This window comes from Clinocottus analis, unplaced genomic scaffold (genome assembly GCF_023055335.1).
Source record: "Clinocottus analis isolate CAN_PGR_092001 unplaced genomic scaffold, fCliAna1.0.p SCAF_23, whole genome shotgun sequence".
Taxonomy (NCBI): Eukaryota; Metazoa; Chordata; class Actinopteri; order Perciformes; family Cottidae; genus Clinocottus; species Clinocottus analis.
The window spans coordinates 7,664,352-7,689,943 of NW_027175965.1; the positions used below are offsets into that span (position 1 = coordinate 7,664,352).

General features: G+C 42.2%; 2 protein-coding genes across 2 annotated transcripts; one reads left to right on the forward strand and one right to left on the reverse strand.

Moving 5' to 3' along the window:
- Nucleotides 1-9,322: 9,322 nt before the first annotated feature.
- ushbp1 (Usher syndrome 1C binding protein 1) lies at nt 9,323-18,852 on the reverse strand. The gene is made up of 14 exons (XM_068589825.1): nt 18,675-18,852; nt 17,821-18,044; nt 17,467-17,603; nt 17,045-17,208; nt 16,613-16,795; nt 16,270-16,514; nt 15,531-15,671; nt 15,296-15,384; nt 15,051-15,180; nt 14,543-14,777; nt 13,086-13,226; nt 11,811-11,890; nt 11,151-11,273; nt 9,323-10,980 (listed from the first exon to the last, which is right to left on the reverse strand). The coding sequence occupies exons 1-14, from the start codon at nt 18,678-18,680 to the stop codon at nt 10,815-10,817; spliced, it is 2,064 nt and encodes a 687-aa protein (XP_068445926.1). The 5' UTR covers nt 18,681-18,852; the 3' UTR covers nt 9,323-10,814.
- Nucleotides 18,853-19,476: 624 nt separating this feature from the next.
- babam1 (BRISC and BRCA1 A complex member 1) lies at nt 19,477-23,699 on the forward strand. The gene is made up of 9 exons (XM_068589724.1): nt 19,477-19,602; nt 20,431-20,876; nt 20,961-21,019; nt 21,091-21,211; nt 21,297-21,375; nt 21,504-21,528; nt 21,629-21,758; nt 21,894-21,980; nt 22,644-23,699. The coding sequence occupies exons 2-9, from the start codon at nt 20,445-20,447 to the stop codon at nt 22,842-22,844; spliced, it is 1,134 nt and encodes a 377-aa protein (XP_068445825.1). The 5' UTR covers nt 19,477-19,602; nt 20,431-20,444; the 3' UTR covers nt 22,845-23,699.
- Nucleotides 23,700-25,592: the final 1,893 nt, after the last annotated feature.

Below are 25,592 nucleotides of genomic sequence, written 5' to 3' on the forward strand. Positions count from 1 at the left end.
AAGAAAGAAGACTTACTGGGAGTTTTTTAAAGTGGATTTAGTCGTTTTCTTTCTGATTCAGAGAGGACTCGACCACAACGCCTCCTCGGCTTTTATATACAATAAGCAATTTGGCCAGAAACACCTCTGTAGCCAAAAAGATCCACTTGAAACTGAGCCCACGCTTGATGTTAGAATAATAAGCGGTAAGAAAGACAATACACTCCTTTCACCCGTGGAATGATGTCTCTGTTGTCTTCAAAGTTCATCAAACATGTCCTCCTCGTCTGTGTGTCTGTGGTGAAATGATGTTTTCTTCTGGCCTCCCCTCAACTCTTCAGAGTCTGCGCTGTCAGAGGCTCAAATGTCACAGAAAAGAAACAACAACGAGCCAAAACAACAACAAAAAAAAGCCGAGTTGAGAAATCTCCTCCTCCGTCAGAGCTCCACAAAGTGTTGTCTCCTGTTTTGTCAGTGCTTGTCCATCCAGCAGTAACAACCACAGGGCCCTCGAACCTCTCCACATTCCCTGTCAAGCAAGTCAGGGGTGTACTGTTGCACTGTTTACTATTCTACCCGTCCTGTTTTTGTCCTCTCTTCTCCAACCCGTCTTTCAGCTGGCCCCGGCAGGAATAAATTAGCCAAACAAGCGCAGGAAAACCACGGTCACAGACCTTTTTTTTTTTCCTTAGTGAAAGCCAGACGCCGCTGCAGTGAGAGAGAGAGAGCAGCCCTGAGATCGCCTCCTCTCGCGCTCCTCTCAATCCCCTCTGTGTGTCTCTGCCTGGCTTCCTCCTTTAGGGAGGGTGAGCGTGTGTCTGTGTGCTGAGGGATTTGACACTGCTATTCAAGCCCTGCCGTTGCCATGGCTCTGGATGCCTTATAAGGCCAGCGGAGTCAAAGAGCACAGAGTGGGCTGCAGCCACACACACATGCACACACACACACACACATGCATGCACACACACACATTGAAAGAATGCTTGGCTGCTTGACTGGTTGCCTGTTTCCCCCTCTGACCCCGGGCCCAGCCTGGAAGCAAAGGGTGGGTGCGGGAGGGGGGAGTTAACCCCGACACTGCCGTAAGACAAAGAGGGGGCCCTCGGGGTCGACGCACACACACAGCGGCGAGCGCGCGGCAGCCACACTCGTGTTCTCTCCACTTCACTCTAATCCCGAAGAATTTCTTCTCCGACTTCGCCGACCCAATAATAACAGGGGAGGGCCCGTCGTTGTTGAGCAACGATAGTCAAAAGGTTATACGATACGCCGCCGGCTCCGTTTTCACACCTGCTGCTCACACTCACTGGTCCTGGTGAGGGAGGCCAGAGATCCGGGTGAACTGCTGCATCCGGGATGGTTGGGATTGAGTTTTTTTTTTTTTTGCATGCAGATTTTAAATGGGGGAGTGGAGAGGGAGGAGGGCGGGATTAGAAGTTGTTGGCAGCGACGCAGCGACCACGTCTTACAACCAGCCCAGTGTCATCCATGCTGGACAATCCTACGGATCACAATTCATGTCTAATTGCAGCCAATCAGGAAGTGTAGTCGTCTATACTGTATATAAGGAGGTAGGAAGCAAGGCTGTGGAGGTCAGGGTGCAGCACGCCGACCTTCATGCACACGCCAGAGTCACAGACCTGCACTTAAAAATGGTGTCTTTTTTAACTGGAGTCACAATCTTTCCCTAACCTTTAACCATTTATTTTGCCATAAACAAGATATTTCTCTAACTGGTCAGAGCAGCATCCAGATCAGTCTGAACACATCATACAAAGTACTTATTGTAGTTCTTTACAACATACAGACCACCGCAATAGACTTAAAAAAAAATGTATTGTTGGTCATTGGTGCTTTTATATATATTTATATAATACATAACAGTCCTGTCTATGCTTTACCCTGCCATTACAAAATAAAACGCACTTAACCAGGTTAAAATTCCTTGTATGTGCACAACTACTTAGCCAACAAAGGAGATTCAATCTGGTGCTTACTTATTGATTTTTACAATTTACATTATAATGGGAAATGTTGTTGTTCCCTGGAAACGTTTTTTCCTGTGAAGGCGGCGCTGCCTTTCTGGAGGTCTGGAGATGTTCTGAGTTGGAGGATAAGCGTACAAAGCTGGACTTTAACAGAAGCAACCGAGGGTCACGTCCTTCTCAACACAGTTCCTGCAACTACAAACATGCTTCATCGTGCTTCAATGCTTCAGTCGCAATGGGCGATGATACCGTAGGAGAACCAGTGAAGTAGCTTGTCGGTGAACATGTGACTTACTGTTCAGTATCAGTAACAGTATGTTCTCATCATGTTGATTACGTGGGCATCGCTACGTTCAAAACGTATTTGCTGTTACAGATTATCAGTGTACAGATGCGGAGGAGTGGTTAGCACTCACAGCGAGAGCTTAACACGACTCTAAATTGTCCGTAGGTGTGAATGTGAGCATGCATGGTTGTCTCTCTCCATGTCTGCCCATGTCACCCACTGACAGCTGGGATCGGCTCCAGAAACAGGATAACTGGTTCAGATAATGGAGTGGATGACGTGTGTAGATGCATTTCATTCGGTTGACAGTGAGGAGGAATACTCCTGTTTTCAACTCATTTCATTAAGTCGTCCATCGTCTTGGCAGTCGGCTGCGCTGCTGTGGAATTTCTTACTTTCTTTGTCTGTCATACAAACAGCATCGTCACGTGAACGGAGGACAAAATAAACAATCGTGGCCTGCAAGGTTTCCAACAACATGCAGAGGTATTTACTTCCAAGCGTGTCGGCTTCATCGCATAGTTTTACAGGAATTTTACCAGGATGACAGAAACATTTTGACCTTGTGTTGTTCGAAGGAATGTTTTGTCTCCCAGAAGATGCATGAATGTCAAAGGAGCAAAGAGGTACAAGTTAATAACAAGGCGGGCAGGAGGAGGAAGGACTTCTCCTGCACAATTCTCTGTTGGTGACGTCGATTGAACCTTTTTAAATGTGAGCATAAGGTAACTTTAACCCACATCCGTCACAGCGCGACTCGTTGTGCATGGATAGGCCTTTTGTTTGGTTAAGAGGTCAAGCTAAGCTGCTGTAAGTTGAATTACTGTTTTCTTTTAAGCCTTTGTGTACGTGTATTAGCAGAGGTTGGATAGCTTTGTAAAGATTGAGTTGTGAGACATCTTTAAAGAGTACAACTTAAAGATCTTCTTTTTTTTTTAGTGTCCACTAACCAAAAGAAACACGTTTAATTTATTTTGTAGACAGTTAGTGAGTTACAGACTATGTGCTGCTCCTTTTTTAAAATATTATATAAATATCCTATACATTTAAGTTAAGTGATTCATCTCATGTGACCGATCACACCATAAAAACAAATTAAACAAAACTGGATCAGTTAGTGAGTTGTCTTTTGTAAAAGCTACTGTTTTAGATTTTGTGTAAACTGTCTTGTTGTACGCGTGCTCAAAGTTCACGAGTTCATTTAGTCTTTAAAAACTAAGTGAAAGTGACAGCAAGACTTTCTCATACATTTACAGGACGATTCAGGTCAAAGAAAGTCCAATAAAACAATGCTGATAGTATTATCAGTTACAATAAAAGTCAGAAGGAAGCAGACCTCAGTGATCTGGATGAAGGAGGTCGGACCGTTGACCTTCCTGTCTACACATGTTTTTATCGCTGGATCTTCTGCAGCACGAGGTTAAAGCCAACGTGCCTATGTTTGCAGCTGCTGGGTTTGTTTGTGGGCCAACAGAGGCATGCTTTATATGCGTTGGAGTGTGCGTAAGTTCACATGTAGCAGTCATAGCAACATCACTGTGCAAATGTATGTTTTGTGTGTCTGAGGCGGAGGGTGCATGTGCCCTTGTGCTTAAATATACAGTATGCCTTATATATCTGGGAGCGTGTGTGCGTGTGTGTGTGTGTGTGTGTGCGTGTGTGTGTGTGTGTGTGTGTGTGTGTGTGTGTGTGTGTGTGGTATTTGCTCTTTGAACTGCAGGTCAGGAATGCAACTGCTCTCAGCGTGAAGTCAACGGTGGTGGAGTCTGTACATTCTCAACACAGCCGGGAGTCCAGAGCCACCGGAGTGAAGCACCTTAAGCACACTCACCTGAACACTACTCTGCACACACACACACACAAAATAGACACACTGCCATGCATGTGACATGGCAACACGCCTCCAAATGCTCCCTTTAAATAGCAACCTCAGTTTATTGAAAAAATGTGTGTGTATTTGCTCCGCTGCTTCCAGAGTGCATGATGTTTTCATCAAATGAAAAATAATCTGGACTTCAATATTCCCCCTAAATATTGGCTGGATGTATTTGGTTAGTATGAGTTTTGGCATTGTGAAGAAGGGACTTTGTAATATGTATTATAATATGTTAAATAAGGAGAGGTTAAATTGCTAAACCGGTGTGTTAACATAACGTAAACGGTCTCTCATGTCGTCCTGCTAGCTCGATGCACTGGATGCTAACACTGATAGCTTAAACATTGTGCATAACTTAAGCGTGTGTGTGTGTGGGTGATTTAGCATATGTTAACACATTTTTATTATATGTTTTACGACATTATTTTGTAAATGTTTGACGGTGAAGTATGTGTACAATCTGTGTTTCACTTGGTCTGCAAGACACATTTCCCCTGGCGGACAATAAAGTTAAAGTTAGGTTGAAGTCCTGAAAAAGCTCCTGTAGACACACACACACACACACTCACACACACACACACACACACACATCTTTGACTTACTTACAGCGTATGTACAGTACATACAGGTTTAACCAGCTGAAGCCCTGCAGGCTGTATGAGCTGCGTCTCTTCACTTTAACAGAAGATAATTGTGCCACTGTCGATACATATTAGTGATTAAACCACACATCATATAATATACATATATTACACACTGCTGCAACACGTCACATCTTCCTGCATTGACACAACGTGTTAATAGACCAATACTTACTTTGGTTGGAAACAACTGAGGTGATTCTCTGCAAATGGTGGCGAGATTATTGGTCTGGAAGTGTGTTAACTGCGTTAAAGTGCAGAGGAATTTGACATCGGGGGTTAAACTTTAACTCTGAGGAGTAACTGTGGGTGAACAAGCGAGAGCACATGACTCCTTGCTCCTTTCCTCATTTGCCCCTGCTGCCTTTTGACCCCGGAGGCCATCCGGAAAACAAAAATCATCTTCTTCCCTTTTCCTCTCTCTCTCTCTCCCTTTACACAACGCTCTCTCCATCCTCGGGCCTTTGACCTCACGCCAATGACGGAGCAATTTAAAATACACAGAGCAGTGAAACCTGCCCACCAAAAACATCTGCTGGGGCGAACGGGGGGAGACTCCAGAGCAACACAGCATCCAATCAATATTTGGCCTCCTACACGCCCAGCAGGACCTGCTGGTGATGGTGGGAAACTTCCCATTTGGTGTGCGTTGTCATTCAAATCAGCTATCTCGTGTTGGCTGTGAACAAGCTATCAAACCATTGTTGCTGACAGAGTCAAGAGAGCAGTGTACTGTAATAGCAGCGGGTGTTTGATGTTGAGATAAGAATGAGTTCAGCTCTGGCACAACCTCTTCAACTCTGTTTACAATCCTATTGTTTTATTTTTTAATAGCTTCAATGTCACGTAAAGCCAGCGTGTTCCAGAGGAAGTTATACCTCACTTCAGGAACATGATCTCACAGAAACACACGACCACAACTGGTGGTTGTGGTACACAGTGGAAGCAAGTTAATGATCATGGAAACAATTTAATATTTGGGTTACGAAACCACTTAGTTAGGTTAAGGAAAAACCTTGTGCTCGGGCTTTAAATAAATACATAAACAAAAGTAAAATATGTAAACACACGTGACATAAGTACAGGGAATATGTAACTCTAAAATAAGCCGACTTCCTGGTTGAGAGTCTTGTGTTTATGTTTCTACGTCACCAGCTGTGGTGTTGGCATATTCACGTTGATATCTTTCATTTTTGTTTCCACACACTGTACATTTATAGATTTCCCTCAGCATGAAAACAATCTTAAATACGATCCTTTTTCTTTGCTTCAGATGTAAAGTGATTACCATTGACAGATTGGCAATATCTAATATTTCAAAGATGAACTTGTTTGGCTTTTAACAACCAATAATGCCCAGTCTGAAGCTATATTTTCAGACAAGGCATTAACCTAACGCTCTCTCTAGCCACAACACTTTGATCGTGTTCCCGATCACCAGGTTCAATCTCCCGTAAACCCGAGTTCAATCTGTTGCTCCCGGCTTGTGCCCTGTAGGTCAAATACGTTGCTTGGGGATGGCCGGAAAATATCCTAATCAGCTCAGTGAAGACGCCTCAAATGCTTTAAAGGGATTAGGGCGAGGCCACACCCTCGGCCATCTTTCCCCTCGAAACACCTTCTTGCTGTAATCTACTGCTCACAAGCTGGCGAGCTAATTGACCTCTTCTGCGATCATCTGCTGCGTTATTGGTCTGTGCACGGATCTGTGCTCAGCGCGACTGTGACTTACCGACAATGACTCACTAAGGCAGGCCTCCATCTCAAAAACAAGCTCTTCATGGACTTCCTATCTGAAGAAAATGTCAACAGAAATAACAAAGGAATAACACAATACAACCTGTAAAGACTCGCATTTGAAGTATTCTGTGAAATGTATTTCAGGTTAAGATGTTTTTATGGGTGAATTATTTCCACAGTTTCATTATAAAAAGTACAAAAAGGGTTCAAACACTTGAGGGAAGGTTTTGAATGAGTCAGATAGCACTTGGTGCACATGTTGGTAATACATTAGTAATATAGTTAAAGGGCTATTTCACACTGTCGAAGAAGAATGAGCGACGACATTTTGAGATTTAATTAAACTGACTGAGTGAAAACGTTTGGGGTTCAAACCATTTTTTTTTTACTTTGCCTTTCTGAGTCTACAACCATCTGGGTCTTGAGGGATGAAACCACATTCCTCCACGAGGTATTTATTCATTTGGTGTTTCATTGATGACGGTGAAGAACATCCGACAGTTGTTGGCTGTTGTTATTCACATCAGATGTTACATCTGTGAGCATGTGTCGTGTTTCTCCACTGATTTATTGAGAATTTCTTCTATCCCATTTGTTGCAATGAAGGAATCAGTTTTGTTGCTCAACATGATCTAAAAATACTCATCTCCATTGTCACTTGTAGTAGCGCTTATAATATAATTGTAATAGCTGCTAATATTCCCAAAATCTTCACATTGTTTTATCGTTTTGCCGACAAAATTATTTGATCTTACTCAACTTCACTAAATTAAGGACCAAATCAACTAAAGTGTGTGGTAAGCGGCCATGTAATCCTCTGATAGGAGCTTGAGCATGAAAGTCTCCGTTATTCTTCTCCGTTTCACCGGCGACACGATTTTGCTTTTAATCTGCTGGTTTTGGCGGTTGGTCTGAGCTATTTGCTGTCATTATCCGAGTGGGCGAGAGCACCAAACGGATGTGATCGGCCATTTGATTGAGGTCAAATCCCTTTCGTGCTTCTCCATGCCAATTGCACCCCCCTTAACCCCATCCTCCTGACCTCTCCGACGGGCGGACGGGTGTCAGAAAACTCAGGAGAGAGGTGTCAGGTCAGCGTAGCACAGATCAGAGAACAGAGAGACACAGGGACGAGGAGGAGATGAGAGGGGATGTGGAGTGGTTGTGACAGGTGAGCTAATGGCTTTGAGAAAGAGAGGGCAAGGGGATGAAGCCGCAGGCTGTGATCTCTTTATACAGCTTACAGAGGAACAACTTATTAAAATGAGGAACGGATGCAAAGAGTAAATGAGTTGACCTAAAACCCCGAGGTCACTGCCCCTCCCTTCTTGTGGCGGTGTGTGTGTGTGTGTGTGTGTGAGAGAGATTGCATCCACCCCCCACACTGATTGACAGCCTCTGTCGTTGTCTAATAAAGGTTTGAGTATTTTTCCCAGGCACTGAAACACTCCCCCTATCCACAGGCTTGAACGCTTGTGTGTTTCTTTTTTTTTTTTATGTGTCCAGAGATGTGAAGCTTAAACGTTACCAGATGAGAGTGTTACAGCCTCTATACCGTCCAAAAGAATGTGTATTTAAATACCTAATCAGTCTGTTCTCATGCGCTTTGTTTGCCCTCCTTATCTCGCTTGTTCTTTGGTGCACTTTTACAAAACTGTATTTCAATGCATATTTCATCACCTACAATCATTTTTATCAAGCAAGATTACTGAAGCGCTTTCATGCTTTCTTGTTGGCTCAAGGTCAAAACAAGGTTGTAGTTCTTCAACATAGAAATGTTGAGATATGTTTGAAACAGCATTTATTTAAAAGCAAAAACCTTCAGCAGTCTAACGAGTTAAAGTTGTTTATTGTGATTTTACATTTAAGAAATATTATGATGAACTTAAGGGTATGAAATTAACTACTCTAATTTACAAAGTGGTCAAGTTGAGCTCCAGCATGATTTACCAAATATTGTAGTTTAGCACAATACATTCTGCTGGTAATAGCTGTTTTTTTACTGCAGTAACATTTTAAATGGAGGGCTTGTAATGCGGTAACAACATTGTTGTATTGATTGTTCCTTTGAGCTATGAATGAAACAAAAAAAAATCTTTCCAGAGGACAGTTTGGCACGATGTGGCCTTTTTGCTGGAAGAGTCACCCCGAGGTTACAACAATCATGTCGTCTAAAAAAAACCTTTGATGAACTCCGAAGCTTAACATGGATCTCAGAGAGACAGAACACGAAATGGACCGATGATTGCATCGTCTGCTCTAATGGCAGCTATTACAACAATAGAGACAGTGACCTGGAGGTTTTGGGGGGAGCGCCGAGGTCTGGCCCTCGTTGGTGACCTCTGCTCGGGAAAGGGCGAGCTCAGCCAAGAGTCAGGGCGTCAGGGGCTCGCCGGCTCGTCTGGCGCTCTGAACCCTCCATTCACGGTCTAACACAACAGCGCTGCATCGCTGACCCCGTGGGCGTGACACTCAACCTTTGCCTTAACCTCCTGACCGCCGGTCACAGCTGCAGCTGACCGGCTCGGGTAGGTCCGGGTAGGGAGGGGCGAGGGAGGGAGAGGAGGATGAAGGTGATTGAGAGATGAGTGAGGATAGAAAAAATAAAAAAATGTAAGAGTTTAACTAGGTTTTTAAAATGGTGGTTTACTTAAATTATGTTGTATTTCTCGTTTATTGCCAGTTGTGTGTGTTTGTTTATTTGTACAGATTTTGAAATATCTGCAACAGATAGGCTACAATGAAATGACCAAAACCAAAAATGTTTTAATGTCCCAATACTGTTTGTTTTAATACTTACATTTATATCGGGTATTCATGGGGACAATAACATTTAACAGAAGCACAAATACAACATGGCGTCGTATGCTCGCTGCAAAGGACACTAGACTCTATTGCTACTCTGAAAGAAAGGATAATAAGACAAAATAAGTAAGCTTCATGGTACAATCCTCAAACCTGCAAATTAAAGCAAACATAACAACACAACAATAGTTTATTTGAGGATTTTCAGTCAGGATTTTGAGTGCATCATGGTCTAAAGACACATTACGAATGACCTTCTCATGGCGTCAGACATAGTTGTCTCTGCACTTGTCTTGTGTTTGATCTGAGAGACGCATTCAACACCACTGACAATCACAACCCTGTTACAGAGACTGGAACCGTTAATTGGCACTAAAGGAGCCACACTAAGCTGGTTCAAGTCCTATTTACCAGATCAATCCCAGCGTGTGCATGCAAACGATGAATCAAAGTCAGTCGTGGAGTTCCACAAGGTTCTGTGCTTGGACCCATGCTATTTACCTTATATAGTCTTCCTTTTTTGGGCAATATTATCAGAAAACTGTCCACACACTTCGTCAATTATATCTATTAATCAATCACAGAGGAAATCAGCCATTTAGCTAAACTCCAAGCATCACAACGTGAATGACTTACAACCTCCTCGCTTTTCCATAAACTTCTTAGCAGCTACTAGCATAACAGCCAAATCCCCAATCCAACTGTTGACAGCGGCGCTGCATTGTGGGTAATGTAAACGCCAGGTTTTGACAATAAAGAAGAATGTACTGAATGAAAAAGATCATATCTTTGAGTCTTCTGCGTCACGAGTCTGACAATGTTATAGGATTTAAATTAAGCGATTGAGTGAAGTCCTCATTCGATTCAACAATAATAATCGTGACAGGCACAGGGAATATGAAAGTGCTAAGGACACAATAGGGCTGGTCATACATTTTGTGTGCACATCGGCCATTGTCCTGGCCCCCATCCCCCCTCTCAGAGCCCTGTGACGACAGCACGGCCGGCTTGTATGGGAAAAAGGACATGTGCACGCTCGAGGTCAGTGCTGAGCTCCTCGGAGGGCTCAGTCCTTGAATCAGCCTGAAACATTCATGACTGCATGACAGCTGTTTCTCTGAAATAAGGAATGTGTCTTGTGATGTGTGAGTCCTGCTAGACAAGTTGAGCTCTGGTTTATTGGTGACTCACACGGGGTGAAAAGGCAGAATTGAAACTGCGTTCCCTGTTCGACTGCCCTACATACGCTACGTTTACCTCTCTCAGCCGATGAAGGCCTGAACAAATTGCTGTAAATGTCATTGATAGGTCGACAGATACGTAGATGAAAAGGTACACACATCTTAATGAGAAGACGAAGAGTCTACAGCCATGCCAGCAGCTCTGGGAGGCGAAACACGCTCACAATGTCAACAACTCTAATACAAATAGACTTAAATTAATTACACATTCGACTATCACAGTAAGACAGCTGATTCTCTGACTGGAGGATGAAAGGATCACAGGACCGTCTCCTCCCTCTTCCACTCCAAGCTCTCCGCTGCAGCTTTCGGGGCGCCGCTCTGCAGATGTTGACTCTCCATCGCGGTCGCCACTTTCTGCTCCAGCCTCCACACCTGCTCCCGGTACTTCCGGCGAATCTGCCGGTACGAACTTAAGGCTTTGCTGGAAACAGAAGAAAACCGGCCAACCGAGCGAGATGCAAGTTAATGCACTCACATGAACATATGACACAATGCAACTTGTTTTTAAGGTTAAGTTGTACATGCAGAATGCTGATAATGAACAAGGACAAAAGCATGCAGTCTATTTATTACCTGTCTTGAGACGCTTACCTGTGCGCTTGTGTAAGTCGGGCAATCTGCTCTCCATTGTCCCTCCTGTGAGAGGTGCTGTCTGACAGAGCTGTGTTTAGTGAGTCTTGAACTAAAGCCAGTCTCTTCTTCAGGGCTTGTTCCCTGAAAACAAACACAAGATCAGATGAAACACGAGGGAGAACATCATGTACGTCTTAAACCATTTATAAACTCCCTGTGAAATATCATAAATGTCTTTATGAGTCAGTGTGAATGTGACGCGCTAACAGCGGAGCTTTGTTCAAAAGTATTCACGACTCAAGGTCAGCAGAAGAATGGGATGCTCTCTGAAGCACCTGAGGGAGAAAACAAGAAGCTCTTTATGTCGAAAGTCTTCGTTTTCGGCCGGCAGTGTTCCTAAGCAACGGATAAAACCCAGCAACAGTTGTCTGAATGATTAATCTTGTACGCTGACGACGTTCATCAGGTTCCTTTTTTCATCCATCAGTGAAAACCCAGATTTCTACAGGTGACATTACATGACAATATTTAGCAGGTATGCTTGTTAAAGACACTTTACATGGGTCCTATTTAAATACATCATACTATGTGCCTTTACCAATGGTATTTTACAGTAAAGTGTTTAATTAATGTTCTAAATATTAGCCTGCAGTGCACAGAGAAATGAGGATGTCTCACCTTTGCAGAACGGCCTGCAGCTCTTTCAGAACGGGTCGGTCCGCATCACTGCTCTGTGTAGCTGCATGCTCACAGAGCCTCTGAAACATAACATGCAATTGCGATTATCTTTAACCCTCGTGTGGTGTTCGGGTCTGTGCGACCCGTTTTCATTCATTCATCAAAACAAAATAAATATGATTCACTAGTTTCTCAAACTCAAACTTATTGGCTCATTTTCTGCGAAGAAAATATATCAGACAAAATGTTCATCGACACCCCCCCCCCCCACACACACACACACACACACATTTATATTACATACAGGGTGTTCGGACTAATAAAAGTGTGGAAATTGTGTACCTGAATTAAATGTTTAATCATATTTCCTGTTCATGTTACTTCTAATTAGGATGAAGAAAAACATCTGTTGAGTATTTTAACTTAAAATTGTTTGATTGTGTTGAATTAAAAAAATTAATAAAAATACAGAGGGTCCAGCAGACCCACAACACCTGCTGAGTAACACAAAATGAACACCATACGAGGGTTAAAAGCTCAAAAGGCCTTCCCCGTTCAATTGTGTACTTATGAACGTGGCGTACAGTTATCTAAAACAGTGTTGTGAGGAGTTTGAACTAAAGAAAGATTTCTGTTTGATTTGAATCGAAGGCCTGAAGCAGTAAACATATTAAAAAGGATAAAAGTTTGAAAAAATATACTATGTTTTTTTTTATTTTTCATCTTGTTAACCATCTTGCGCCTCCTTGACTTATCTATCTTTAATAGGACCCGAAAAAACAACATTTATTATGCTGCAATCGGAAGCCATCGGGGTTTTGGTTGAACTCGTGTGCATCCGGATAAAACCCATGTTCTTCTAAAGGATTCAAAATAAATATTGAGGAAGAAAAAAACCCGTTTTAGAAGGAGATGTTAACCCTTAATGGCCAAAGCTTCTTGACTGAAAGCTGCGCTATCTTAAAGTAGCTGTTCAGCTCTTTCTCCTTTGACAATGACAGAGAGGTGTGTGATAAATCTGTGCTGCTGCAACAGGACAGCTCAGCAGAAGACCTTGTGGAACCGAAATATCCCTCTTTGGCCTGGAGGGATTCTGCTTTGGTAGATGTGTGATTTCCCATGTGGGACACCCAGATTTGAATCGGGTCTGCCACAGTAGACCAGCGTCCTGCTCCCTCTTGCTCATTTCACCTTGACTTTGTATTATTTGATGAATTAAAAAAAAAAGAAGAAAAAAAAAGCGTTCCCTGTTGCTGCTGTAAAAGTCCGTCCCACCTGTTGGTTGGTCTTACGATCATCCAGCTCCTCTCTCAGGCTTTCTGTGTCCTGGGCCTTCTGGGCCATTAAACTCCACTCCAGACACCTCAGCTCTTTCTCCTTCAGGCGGATGAGAGCTCGCAGATCTGACATCTCCTCCTGAAAAAGATAAACCATGAACTGCAGTAGAGTTCAGCGCAGATACAATGTCAGACAAGCGGTGCACGTCGTAGAGGCAGAAGCACAAGATGTAGATATTTTATCATAACAGCAGGTTATTTATTGTGTATATGATTAAGGTATTGGTCCTTTGTTGGTATTCACCCTCTAGTTTTTTTTAATGCATCGTTATCTGTCTCTTCCTAGAGACAGATATAACATGTTAGTGTGTTTTAGACAGTGGTGGAATGTAACGAAATGTTTACGTATCTGTACTTTACTTAAGTAAAAATAATAGTGCATACTTTTTTACATTTTGCAGCTACTATCTGTACTTTTACTCCACTTCATTTCTACAATGTGTGTCGTTATTCGTTACATTTTATGAACACAGTTTCGCCAAAATGTTGCCAAAACAAAAATATGGATGGCGTTGCTGTTTTGGAAGTTTAAAAAAGTAACTATTTGCAAAAGTAACTAGTTACAAAAGTAACTAATTAAAAAAAAACTAGTTGCAAAAGTAACTAATTACAAAAGTAACTAGTTACAGAAAGTAACTAATTGCAAAAGTAACTAATTACAAAAAGTAACTAATTACAAAAGTAACTAATTACAAAAGTAACTAATTACAAAAAGTAACTAATTACAAAAGTAACTAATTGCAAAAGTAACTAGTTACAGAAAGTAACTAATTGCAAAAGTAACTAATTACAAAAAGTAACTAATTACAAAAAGTAACTAATTGCAAAAGTAACTAATTACAAAAGTAACTAATTACAAAAAGTAACTAATTGCAAAAGTAACTAATTACAAAAAGTAACGAATTACAAAAGTAACTAATTACAAAAAGTAACTAATTGCAAAAGTAACTAATTACAAAAGTAACTAATTACAAAGAGTAACTAATTGCAAAAGTAACTAATTTCACAAGTAACTAGTTACTATTAACCAGTAACTAGTTACTTTATAAAAGGCACTATGAGCGCTTACAGGTGCTGGCGGGTGGATTTCGTTAGCGTTTGACACGACTACGCTCGGGTCTTTGTCTTCAAAATGTCAAACTTTTCACGACTTTCAGGCCTCAAAGACCTCACCATATCTACATAGTGAGGTCATAGTGTCCTTCATGCATATTGTGTGTACACTCCAAACACTGTGTTTTGAAATGATGTGAAGTTGAGTATTATGTAGTACAATATCGACCAAAACAAATATGACATTAGGACAAAGGCCACTTCTATGTCATGATCTCTTTGCTTTTTTATCAGTTTCAGATCTTGATTTCTAAATCTCATATTAGGACACTCCGTTCCTACCCGGACAGAGACGAGTTCATGGAAGAGGGAAGGCTTCTCTTTCTTGGAAACAGGAAGTTTGGCGTTATCTTGAGTCACATGTCCGCCTCTTGACCCAGCTGGGGGACCAGTTTCGGGGCTCATTTTGCCCTCAACTCCCGGGCTCAGCTTCGGTCGACAAATGGCCGCCCGGTCTCTCTTCAGCCGCTCAATTTGCTGACGGAGAATCGCCTCTCGCTCCACCAGCTCAGGCGTCCTGTGGGGTTACAGGAAGTGAGTGACCTGCAAAAAACGTGGTCCAAGAAATGGCCTTTTTTTTTCAAAATTCAACAGTTATTTATTATTGTCACAAGTCTGATGCTTCCGAAACATTTAGTTAATCGTGTGTCATCTTTGCTTTGGTGCGAGGACAGAGTGATATATATATATATGCAAAATGTTGATATCCTTCTATTTGCAATATCAGTCCCAGACACTTTATTTTCTACTCATTCTGCTTGGATGTACAAGGAGCACTTTAAATCATCACCTCTGGCCCGCGTGACTCTGTGTTCCCGTCTCCTCGCTGACTCCTGCTGTTGAGAAAGAGGTGGACAGCTCTTCAGGTCCCATGAGCTGAGCTGACCGACTGTCGGGCTGCTGACTGTCACCGACTGCCTCTGATGAGAGGAGAAACAGTGAGCCTCACTGTGTGTGTGTGTGTGTGTGTGTGCGTGTGTGTGGTTGACATGCATGCATAGTTGTAACCAGTATTAAAACATGGTATTCAAACACCTGCTGAGTGCGTCTGCAGAGGAATGCTTTGCTGCTTCTTGGCGTCGTAGAGTGACAGCAGCTCGCTGTAGGCCTCTTCACACTCCTCACTGTCAATCACAAAGCACAAAGACAAAATACAACCTTCTACAGTCAAAGAACCTGCAGGAATACTGTTTGATGGCCGACATGTGCACATTGATTGTTTTTGAACTCCCTGGAATGGCTTGTGTATTTGTGTGTCAGATGTTTGTACCAGTTCCTGAGAGCCGTCTGCAGGGCGGAGCAGTTCGCCTCGAGTCTGTTTAGTGCAACGCTGATCAGTTCTGACTCTCCTTTCCGTCGCTCCAGAGCTGCAGTCAACCGTTCGTTTCTGGCCCTCAGCCTCTCGATGCACCTGAAACAATGAGGGAGACGATGAGAGAGTTGAGAGGAAACATCTTTATTCCATGAAGAGGTTTAATTCTACAAATAATGACGCTTCTATTGAGGAAGAAACCGTGTAATCGTATTGGTTGATTCAAACAAAAGCAGCCGTGTACGCTTCCATTATCAAGCTCGTTCACATGACCTTGAAAGGTAATTCAAATAACTTTCAGTCTAAATGTAAATAAAAGATAGTATTTTTTTTACATTCATTCATGACATGGATCTTAGGAGGTCGCGTGGACTAACCAGCTAACTTAAACAACTTATTGAATCAGGCCTTTACTCAGCCAGACACACTGTATCGGCATAATTCACAATCACGTGCTTTACAAAGTATGCATGTGAGTTTCTGCGCCTTTGTCTTCAGTCAATATATCAATATGGAGTCAATAGAGCTGTTTAGTAACTCGGGTTAACTTATTAGAGTTCTATGAATGACGTTTATACAGAGGTGGGTGTGCAATGCCTGACCATAACAACAAATAAATAGCTATTCATTAAATATAATGTTGCCACTGTGCTCCGGCTGATTTTTGTTGAGAGAGGCAGATCCTCCTCAGACTCGCCTGTTCAGTCGTTCAGTCTCAGACTCGAGGCCGACGGGACTCGGACAAGGACTGCATGAGGTGACGGAGCCCACCGGAGAGCCATCGCTGCCCACAGACAGAGGCGCTACAGCTCTGGCCGTCCTTCTGTAGAGCAACGGGGAGCCGAGCGGAGGGGAGGCCCAGTCCGGACTGAGGGGCCCCGCAGTGGGCCGGTAGGAAGGAGAGCGACCGCCTGACCTCCAGGACTTATGGAGACCCAACAGCTGAAAGACAAAAGGAGTGCTACATGTATTTATTTATGCACTCACAGTTTTTCATATTTTGCCTTACCCCTGTTATAAACAAAGCGCCTCTCATCTACCTTGTTCTTCTCCTCCTCCATCTGGCTGAAGGTGTGTTGTGCTCTCTCCAGCTCCTCCTGGTGACTCTGCAAGGGGAGAACAGAGTCTCGCGTCTCCAGATCCAGGATGTCCTCCTGACATCGGTCCTTCGGCAGGGCGGATGGGCATGAAATCCCAAACTCTGTTTCCATCTCCTCCAATATCTGAAACCAGTGAGCCGAAATTACCAAAAGGGTCTGGTGGGATTCTAAAGATAGTCTACACAATGACATCTTTTTTTTTTTACTAAATTGATCCATTGCAAATCAGACAGCAAATATTTAACTCTTTTTCTCACTTTTGGAAGTAATTATGTTTTTGTTTCAGAGTAGCTGTTAAAATTTGTCAGTACATTTGGTTCTAACACATTTTTTTTGGCGAGAATTCATGAGAGTTGGACCGGGTTGCATTACCTGAGTGGCCTTAACAAAGCTCTCCTGGGCGGCCCACATGTGCTCTCTCTGCTTGTCTTGGTCAGAAGCTGTGATGGGGGCGGCCCAGGACCTCTTGCTGCTGATGGAGTCCTCCACTGATGATAAAACCGCCTGTAGTTTAGTCCAGACTACACCACCGCCCCCTTGTGGATAGAAAGTAGAGGTGCAGTTTATTATCTGTGCAGTTTTACACCTAAACTAAAAATAATGCAATAGTTTCTTTATTTTTTTTTTGCATACTTTGTTTGCATTGTTTTCTTTCCTCCAACATAACTTACTGAACATTTTAAAAATAATACATTAGTTTTCTGGCCTGGTTGGAGGACAGATATCCTAGGTGGAAAGGATCCAAAAGATGCATTACGCTGAAAATAACAAACTCATGTTGTTTCAGTAGCAACCTCGGTCAGTCAGTGACGGTTTAGATGTGACAGCAGAGGCAGCGCTCCTCTCTGGGCTGCTTCTGGTCCGCCTGTGGCACAGGAGGTCTGGAACCAGAGGTCTGGAGGCTCTTCGTGGTTTCAGGTCCCCTGGTTCACTGCAGAATACCACCATTAACACGTTTCATTGTAAATACCACTTTGTTTATTTTGAGACAAGCTAAGCAGACCAATATATCATTTATTGATGAGAAATATTGAACAACGGCACACCAACATCTTTATTTTGATTCTAGATAATTCAGATAACTTGTATGACTCGCAGTGCCACAGTTTCATTCATGAACAGTTGATTACTCTCTTCACGGATGTTACCTCGGTGCCTTTAATGAGCCCATCTTCTTGTTGAGCTCAGCAATGATGTTGAGCAGCGTCCCCACTTCAGCCTCACACTGAGCCAGTTCAGCTGGCGAAGGCTCCCGGTTTGCTTTGGGGTCGAAGCCCTCAGGGTCAAGGGTCGAATGGCTGATCGGGGTCATCACCTCCCTGTCGCACTCTGAACCGGCATCCAGGCTGTCACATCGGACCAGGCAGAAGTCCTGCAGACACATGACGTTGTATTTGGATTATAAGACAATAATATGTTTCATGTAAGTAATCATCATGTTTTTTTTCTACCTTTAGTTGTACTCATATGTTTGCCAACATAGTTTAACGGTTTCTTTATGTTTATAATAATCATCCGCCACTGAAGAGCTGCTTATAATGAAACTGAGTCAAAAATATTGTGTTAATGCTGTGTGTTAACCAGACATTGTTGCTGCACTATTTAACAGCTTTTGTTTTGAGCAGCGGAAAAAGGAGGAAACTTAAACATCCTGAGATCCAGCTTCCTGCTGAGCAAATATTTGTGGACCGAGCCATCTTTTGTTGTGCACAAAGAATGCTGGCTGAATTAAATTAGAATAAATTGTTTCTCTGTTATTCTATTTTCTATTATAGTAAATATAGATATGATGCCATATATATATATATATATACACACACAGAAATGGGCATTGTGGATAGATCACTGCTTAAACACTCACATTCCTAATTTTAGGATAACACATATATGATGTGTAATGTATAAAGCCTTCCACTGACGTCAGCAATATTATTATTAAACATTGTGCTTGATAAGTGACATATTTTAAAGACAAACACTGAAGCACTACATCATAACGTACCTCCATTCTTCTTGATCCTGATGTGTGCGGCAATGATCTCCTTCCTGTTGTTCCTATTCACTGCATTTGACAAAATAAGACGATGTTAGGCTGTTTCTGTGTTAATATACCTTCCAATAGTTAGTCAATCATTGCTGCAGTCTGTTCTCTGCATGTCTGTCCAACAATGTTCAGTGTGATGAGGGAAGTAAGTGGGAAACACTCAGAAAGTCATCCACACCCATTCCCTGTGACTGTGTGTCCTTTCCTGTTTTGTCCGCATGAGCTTGAGTCCTTTTTTGTTGTCCACCGTGAGTAACTCTGGATAGACACTGTCGACAGAAGTTTGAACTACAATGTTGTGAAAGTCATGAAGTTACAATAAATTTGGACACTGATTTACAACATCCGTGGTGTTTTTCTATCTTTGTTTACTGTAAAGTCAGTGTCGAAATAAATATACATAGACTGAAAGTATTAAACCAGGTTATGTGCGAACAAGTGATCCAAACATGAATTATACAAGTTAATATATTCAACTTCAGACTCCTTTCAAGGTGTTTTAAATCTATTCAAACGCTACACCATGTTTTTTCAGCCTGTATTTTTGCAGGAAGATGTTACAAAAATCAACGCATATTTTGGCAACATGTGTAAATGGGATTAGTATTTATGGGGGATTTTGTTTCTATTTGTTTGTTATTTCAATATTTACTCTCTCTGTTGCGACTATGAATAGAACAGAGGAAGAAAAAAGGTTAGAAAAAGGGTCCCTGGTCATTAAACTACATTACCCATAATGCTACACACTTCGCAGTTCCGGCTTCGATCATTTCCGGTAAGGAAGTAGTCCGATCATAACAAATGCTAGCTCTTCCTTGACATATTTTGCAACTTTCAATGAGTTTCACGTTCGTTGAATCCTCGACGTTTCGCAATTAATTATCACGTAAGTCTGCCTGAACGTTTTAACATTAAAAACACTGTTTTGCTCTCAAATCTCTTAAAGCCAAACGCTAACGGCTCCAATTGATAGTGCGCGGTCATCAGCATCACCTGTGTTAGCTTCATTGATTGATGCCTTTCTGACTAAACTCTGTGAAGCATCTCCGTGTTTGTTTCTCGAGAAATGCAGCTGACTTGAGATCTGTGTTCAAAGTAGCTATTGTTTTACATTTGTTTTTTTATTAGGATCTATAGACCTTTATCTTGTACATGCAGTTGTTGCTGGTATTTTTGGAGTGGCAGGTACAAGAACCACTTGTGTTGCACTTGCATTTTAAATATCAGTAGACTCAACCCACAGGCAGGTGTAGTGTAGATTTGTGCCTTTTTTTTACCCAAGCAGGTAAGTTTAGTTCTAGTTTATAAGTAAATTATCTCCAAATTAAAAAAATTGCTCTTAAAAAAACGCTCCTCAATAAAACTAAAATTTGCTGTCAAAACAGAAATTTGCTCTCAAAAAAATAAAACTGTCTCAAAAAAATATTCGCTCTAAAAAAAAAGCTCTCAAAACTAAAATTTGCTCTCAAAAACAATTTGCTCTTTTAAAAAAAAAAACTGCTTTTTTTTGAGGGTAAATCATTTTTGTTCAGAGCGTTTTTTTTTTTAAATTATTTTTGAGCAGTTTTTTTATTTGAGACCAAAGATTTGGAGATAATTTACTTACAAACTAGAAATTAGCTTGGGTAAAAAAGACACAAATCTACCTTCGTGTCTTCATAGCTAAACAAACTTTCCACTGAAACCAAACTCATCATCAGCTTCTCTTCCTCAGCAACGTGTGTGTCCATGGAGACGCCAGAGCCGGGCCCAGCGGACGGAGAGGAGCATCTCGTGGAGCTGCGACCTCGGACGCGCTCCAACCCTGAAGGTGCCGAGGACCGACGCAGCAGCACGGGCAGCCTCGGAGGGAACAGCAACCCCAACGTATCTCAGCCCGCTGTGGAGAGTCGTGTCGAGGGCGAGGGCGAGGCGTCCACCAGCGACAGTCCTCCCAGCTCCACCACCACGACCACGACCCTGTCCGTGGCCGCGGCTCAGATTGTCGCCCCTGTCGCGGTGGCGGCTGCGTCCGGTGCCGCAGCGCCAATAGCCACCGCTGCCGTCGCAGCCAAAGAGAGGCCGAAGCCCACGCAGCAGCCGCCCACATTGACGACCCCCATCCCGCCGCCAGCAGACTACCAGCTCCGAGTTCCTCGTGTCAACTGTCCAGAGAAAGTGGTAGGCCCACACAGCATAGATTTAAGTTTTACATGGAGGTTTATAGTCACGTTCAGGCTTATTCTAACTGGTTTTCTTCACTAGATCATCTGCTTAGACCTTTCCGAAGAGATGTCTTTGTCAAAGTTGGAGTCTTTTAACGGGTAAGGTCGCCTTCATTCCCTCAGTAACTTCATTTGTCGTCACTGCCTAACTTAACTGTCTTTCCAAATAGGTCTAAAACAAATGCCCTGAACATATCCCAGAAGATGATTGAGATGTTCGTCAGAACTAAACACAAGATTGACAAAAGGCATGAGTTTGCCCTGGTAGTCGTCAATGATGACGCTCTGTGGGTGAGTACAGGGAATGTTTAAATCTGAATGTTTATGTAATGTATCTGCAACATTTCCTCCTTATATATTTGTGTATGTTCCTCAGTTGTCAGGCTTCACTTCTGACCCCAGGGAGCTGTGCAGCTGTCTGTATGACCTTGAGACCAATGTGTGCGAGTCCTTCAGTATCCTTATATTCAAAGCTAACTCTAAAACAATGATGAAAATAACGTCCACACAATTAAGCAATGCATACAGTAGGACATTCAATACCCTGTAGCTGTTGGGTTTTAGCCTTAACTGTCCTCTATAGACCTTGAAGATCTTCTTAATGTAATGTAAGTACTGTCTAACTATTAACCGTTTTGGTCTCAAATTCATGAAACGTTACGTAGAAGTGTTTACTGAAGGTCATCTCTCCTTTTTTTGTCTTGGAAGTCGTCAGAAGATTGAGCTGCCGTCGATGGACAATGTTCAGACCGTCCCTCCTCCATATGTGGTGCGGACGGTGCTCATTTACAGCCGTAACGCAGGACAGCTTCAGTTCAGCCCTTCAGAGGCTGTTAGTGTAAGTATGAGACGTCCGTCCTCCACTCTACTATTTGAGTTTGTTCTTTTGTTTGTTTTTAATGTGTATTTGATCGTCAGTGCATTCACTTTACATTGAAGTTAAAGTCTTGCTTGTTTTTGTGTCTTGCCACAGAAAATGCTGCAGTCTCCGTATTTTTTCTTCGATGTGGTTTACCTGCACAACGGGGAGGAGGAGCAGGGGGAGGAGACCAGCTGGAGGGTGAGTGAATCTGCTGATGAAGATGCTGATTAATTTTGATTGTGTGCCTGGCTGTGTGTAAACTGTAGTTGAGCTCAAGTTTGTTTGGTGTGGTGTTTTATTCGCAGCACAGAAAAACTTAACAGTTAGACATCCCTGTATTAATTAGTTTGAAAGGTCACAGCAGGAATACCGTCATACCGTCACGTTAATATAGTCAAATAAAGAGTAGTCGCTCTTACTGATGCCGTATCCATATCCATATCCATAGCATCGCAGATACAGCCATAGTCCGAGCAATAATTATATCCACTACAAAGTCGGCAGAAGTAAGTTGGTTGCTCTTAGACTTAAGAGAGGAGTCATGATGATGTGTAAAGTAGGGCTGGTTGATATGACCAAATTATGCGGTCGCGTTGTTGGTCGTTTAATATCTTGATAAGAAGATGTAAAAAGATACAGCAGGAGGAACATGAAATAAACCCATGTTCGCACCTATAACATGATACACATTACTGTATTTGCAGTGAGTTAATTTCACTATTTCTGTCCATCTCACTAAGTCTAAACGGTGTGCAGGGAAGTTGTGAAAACCCACTTTCACGTAACGGCTCGCCACGATAATTTCTACATGTTGCCCGGGTGCTGCATTTCATCCATGTTTTCATGGTTTCTTTCCCCCAGGACAACTACACTTCTTTCTGCAAGCTGGACTCAAAGGGCATGTGCTATCGCTTTGAGGTTTCCCTGAGTGGACCGGCCATCGAGCTGCACAACTGCATGGCCAAACTTCTGGCTCACCCTCTACAAAGACCTTTCCAGAGCCACGCGTCTTACAGCCTGCTGGAGGGGGAAGACCTCCAGGACATTGAGGCAACGGTGTAAAACATGGACGACTCACAAAGTTCCTCCATGAAATTCACACACTGTAGTTTATTAGAAAGGGGCCGGGGGTTTTCTAAGTACACCTATAACTGAAGGTTGTCCATTAACTGCTGAAGAACAATAAATTGTACGAATATTTGTGAAAACAAGGTGTAGTTCTAATGAAACAGCAGGGGTTTTAGCAGGTTACCCAACTAAATTGTTGTTTCCATACAAGAATGACTTGTGATTGTTCCAAGCTGCGGAAGTAACACAATTATCTGTTTTTTTTGGCTGTAAAACTGTTGAAGGTTTTCAAGGGATGAGGTGATTGAGGTGATGTCAGAGTCCCGGAGGAAAAAGGAACATTATTAAAGCATCAGGCTTTGTTAAACCTGCTCCCTGACCATTACATTTTTATTTCAAATCATCACCATCCTGATTTGTCTGAGAGTCTTAAAGGGGGAGATCAGTGCATGCCTTTTGTCTCAAACGGCCAGCTATTAAAAAAACTGTCAAACTGTGATATGATGTACTGCATCACAGAGGTCACAACTTCTGTAATATTTCCTTCCTGTTTAGGTTGTCATTTTCACCTTTTTGCTGCCTGTTTTAGTGTTTTTCTGTGTTTAAACTGGGTTTGTTTTTAATCTTAACTTCATTTGTCAGCTTTGTATGTTTCTCAGACAATGAAAGAATGTACAGTAATGTAGAAGTGCCCCCTCCTTTTGTTAATGATCTCTGTGACAATGATAGCGTGATTGTTTAAAAAAAAAAGGCCCATATACTGCCAGTCTCGCTGCACTTGTATCACATTGTACAGGTGAGCTTTTTGAAAGCGTTTCTGCATATTAAAAAAAGAAATGTTGAATCATATTTTTCCTTTTTCACATCTGCTTTCTTTGTCTTTGCCAGCAGATGGCAGCAGAGAGCCTCGAGAGCTCTGAACTGAATTTCAAAAGTCGAGTCAAATCGGTTGTGTGGTCCATGAGGACAGAGAGAAGTCTTCAGTTTATCATTTTTCCTTCAGCTTTGGTCAACGTTCATCAGTCTTTTAGGTTTCACTGAACCTTTCTTGCTTAAATCTCCAGACATCGTCTGCTTCATTAGTGTATTACAGCATGATTAAGTAGGGATCGCGGCTTTTATTGAAATCCTTATCCGTTATCCACCCATGGTATCATTATTACTTCAACGTACAAGATATGTTTTCCTCTGACCCCTAAATGTGTCTGCTGCGTTATCTTAAGAGGTGTTTTCTTTCTCAGTCTTCAACCGTTTTGGTTTCCTGTTTTTGTTCAGCAGTTGATCCGACGTCTGTCCCGACTCCTGATAGTCACTCGTTTTCTGTCACTCTTAACATACCTTCATAATTTTAGTTTTTTTTCCAGTGAGACAGGTTCTCAGGGAGACAATGGGGGAGCAGGAAAACCCCGGCCTCGGAGGACCTTTCCCCTTTCACACACACTTCCCCCAGAAGAGCCGGCTGTTCCTCACGTCATCCCTGCAGATAACGGCGCGGGGGGATCCAGTGTGTCTGCGCTGCAGGGAGAATTTGTTATTCTCTCATCCCTGAAGAATGACAGGTCTCTATTGTTTTCATTCTTTCACTCCTCCACTGCCATGACTCCTTTCCGTGCTCGCTGGGACAGGATATGGAGGACATTTTTTTTTTTTTTTTAGTTTGTTTGGCATTTTCTGCTTTTACTCCTCACACAGCTTACATTGTTCCTCCACCAGGGGAATATGATTAGGAATTCTGTAGTCGCTATATTTAAATGTGACACTGATGGATGGGTGATCATTTCTGGTTTCTTTGTATATCGCATGAAGACAGTGGTGGAAAATAACTTCATGTCCACGTTAATGTACATTTTACTCCACTATTATCTCTCACATATGCTTGTTACATTTTCTGGCCAATATTTTAATTACAAAAACATATGTATAAATAAAGCTAAAATAACCAACAACTTGCTGGGTTTATTGCCCCTTTGCTTATTGATCAGCCAGCCTCGTGCAAAAGTAAGTCAAGTTAGTATAAAGAGGTTAAAGTGAACTCTATGTTGACCTAACTTGTAAATGTATATCCCAAGTAGTAATACATTCAAGTACTTTTGATATTTTAACTACATTTTTCTATTAAAGTGACATAAGTAACAGTCTAGATGTCGATTGACTGAGTTTTTGGTCACTAATTATTCTTCCTGTCCATCCTGGTTGTAAACAGATCCCTGATTTAAATTCACCCTGTGTCAAAATGACCTTAAAACTAAAGCTGAAGATAGTAACTATTTTCCAAAGTTACTGTCTTTTTACTATGAAATTAACTCAAATTGCTATCTCTCTGAAACAGTTTTGGAGAAACACAAAGAGGACATTTCATGCAAAAAGTAACTTGATATATGTACATTTGTTGTGCTATGATTAAAAGTGCAAGAGCTCTTTAATGGCCGCCATGAACAGGAGGAACAATCACAACAAGCTCCACATGTTTCATTGCAGACATGCACATTACAACTTTTTAAAACGATAAGATGAAGTAAAAACTGCAGCAATCTTAACGAGCCCAAAACAGAAATTATGGTCGTTTTCGTATCAATCCAGTTATTGACTTTGCATCGGTTGTAGAAGTCGCCGATATATCACAAAGAAAGATCATATCAGAGATCTGTAACTGTGACAGAGGCCGATAGGGGAGGAGAGAGGAGGGCGGGGCCTGGATGGACTCCAATGTGCCTCCTGCAGCATTTATAAACATGGCCCCTT

What these genes read in the sequence shown, in the direction of transcription:
- ushbp1 (XM_068589825.1), bottom strand. An exon ending in TGGAGGAGGAGAAGAACAAG is followed by an intron (nt 16,515 to 16,612) that starts GTAGATGAGAGG and finishes TTTGTCTTTCAG; the next exon opens with CTGTTGGGTCTCCATAAGTC. An exon ending in TCTGCAGACGCACTCAGCAG is followed by an intron (nt 15,181 to 15,295) that starts GTGTTTGAATAC and finishes TCCTCTCATCAG; the next exon opens with AGGCAGTCGGTGACAGTCAG.
- babam1 (XM_068589724.1), top strand. Translation starts at nt 20,445, where the DNA reads ATGGAGACGCCAGAGCCGGGCCCAGCGGACGGAGAGGAGCATCTCGTG. An exon ending in TCAACTGTCCAGAGAAAGTG is followed by an intron (nt 20,877 to 20,960) that starts GTAGGCCCACAC and finishes TTTCTTCACTAG; the next exon opens with ATCATCTGCTTAGACCTTTC. An exon ending in TCAATGATGACGCTCTGTGG is followed by an intron (nt 21,212 to 21,296) that starts GTGAGTACAGGG and finishes TATGTTCCTCAG; the next exon opens with TTGTCAGGCTTCACTTCTGA.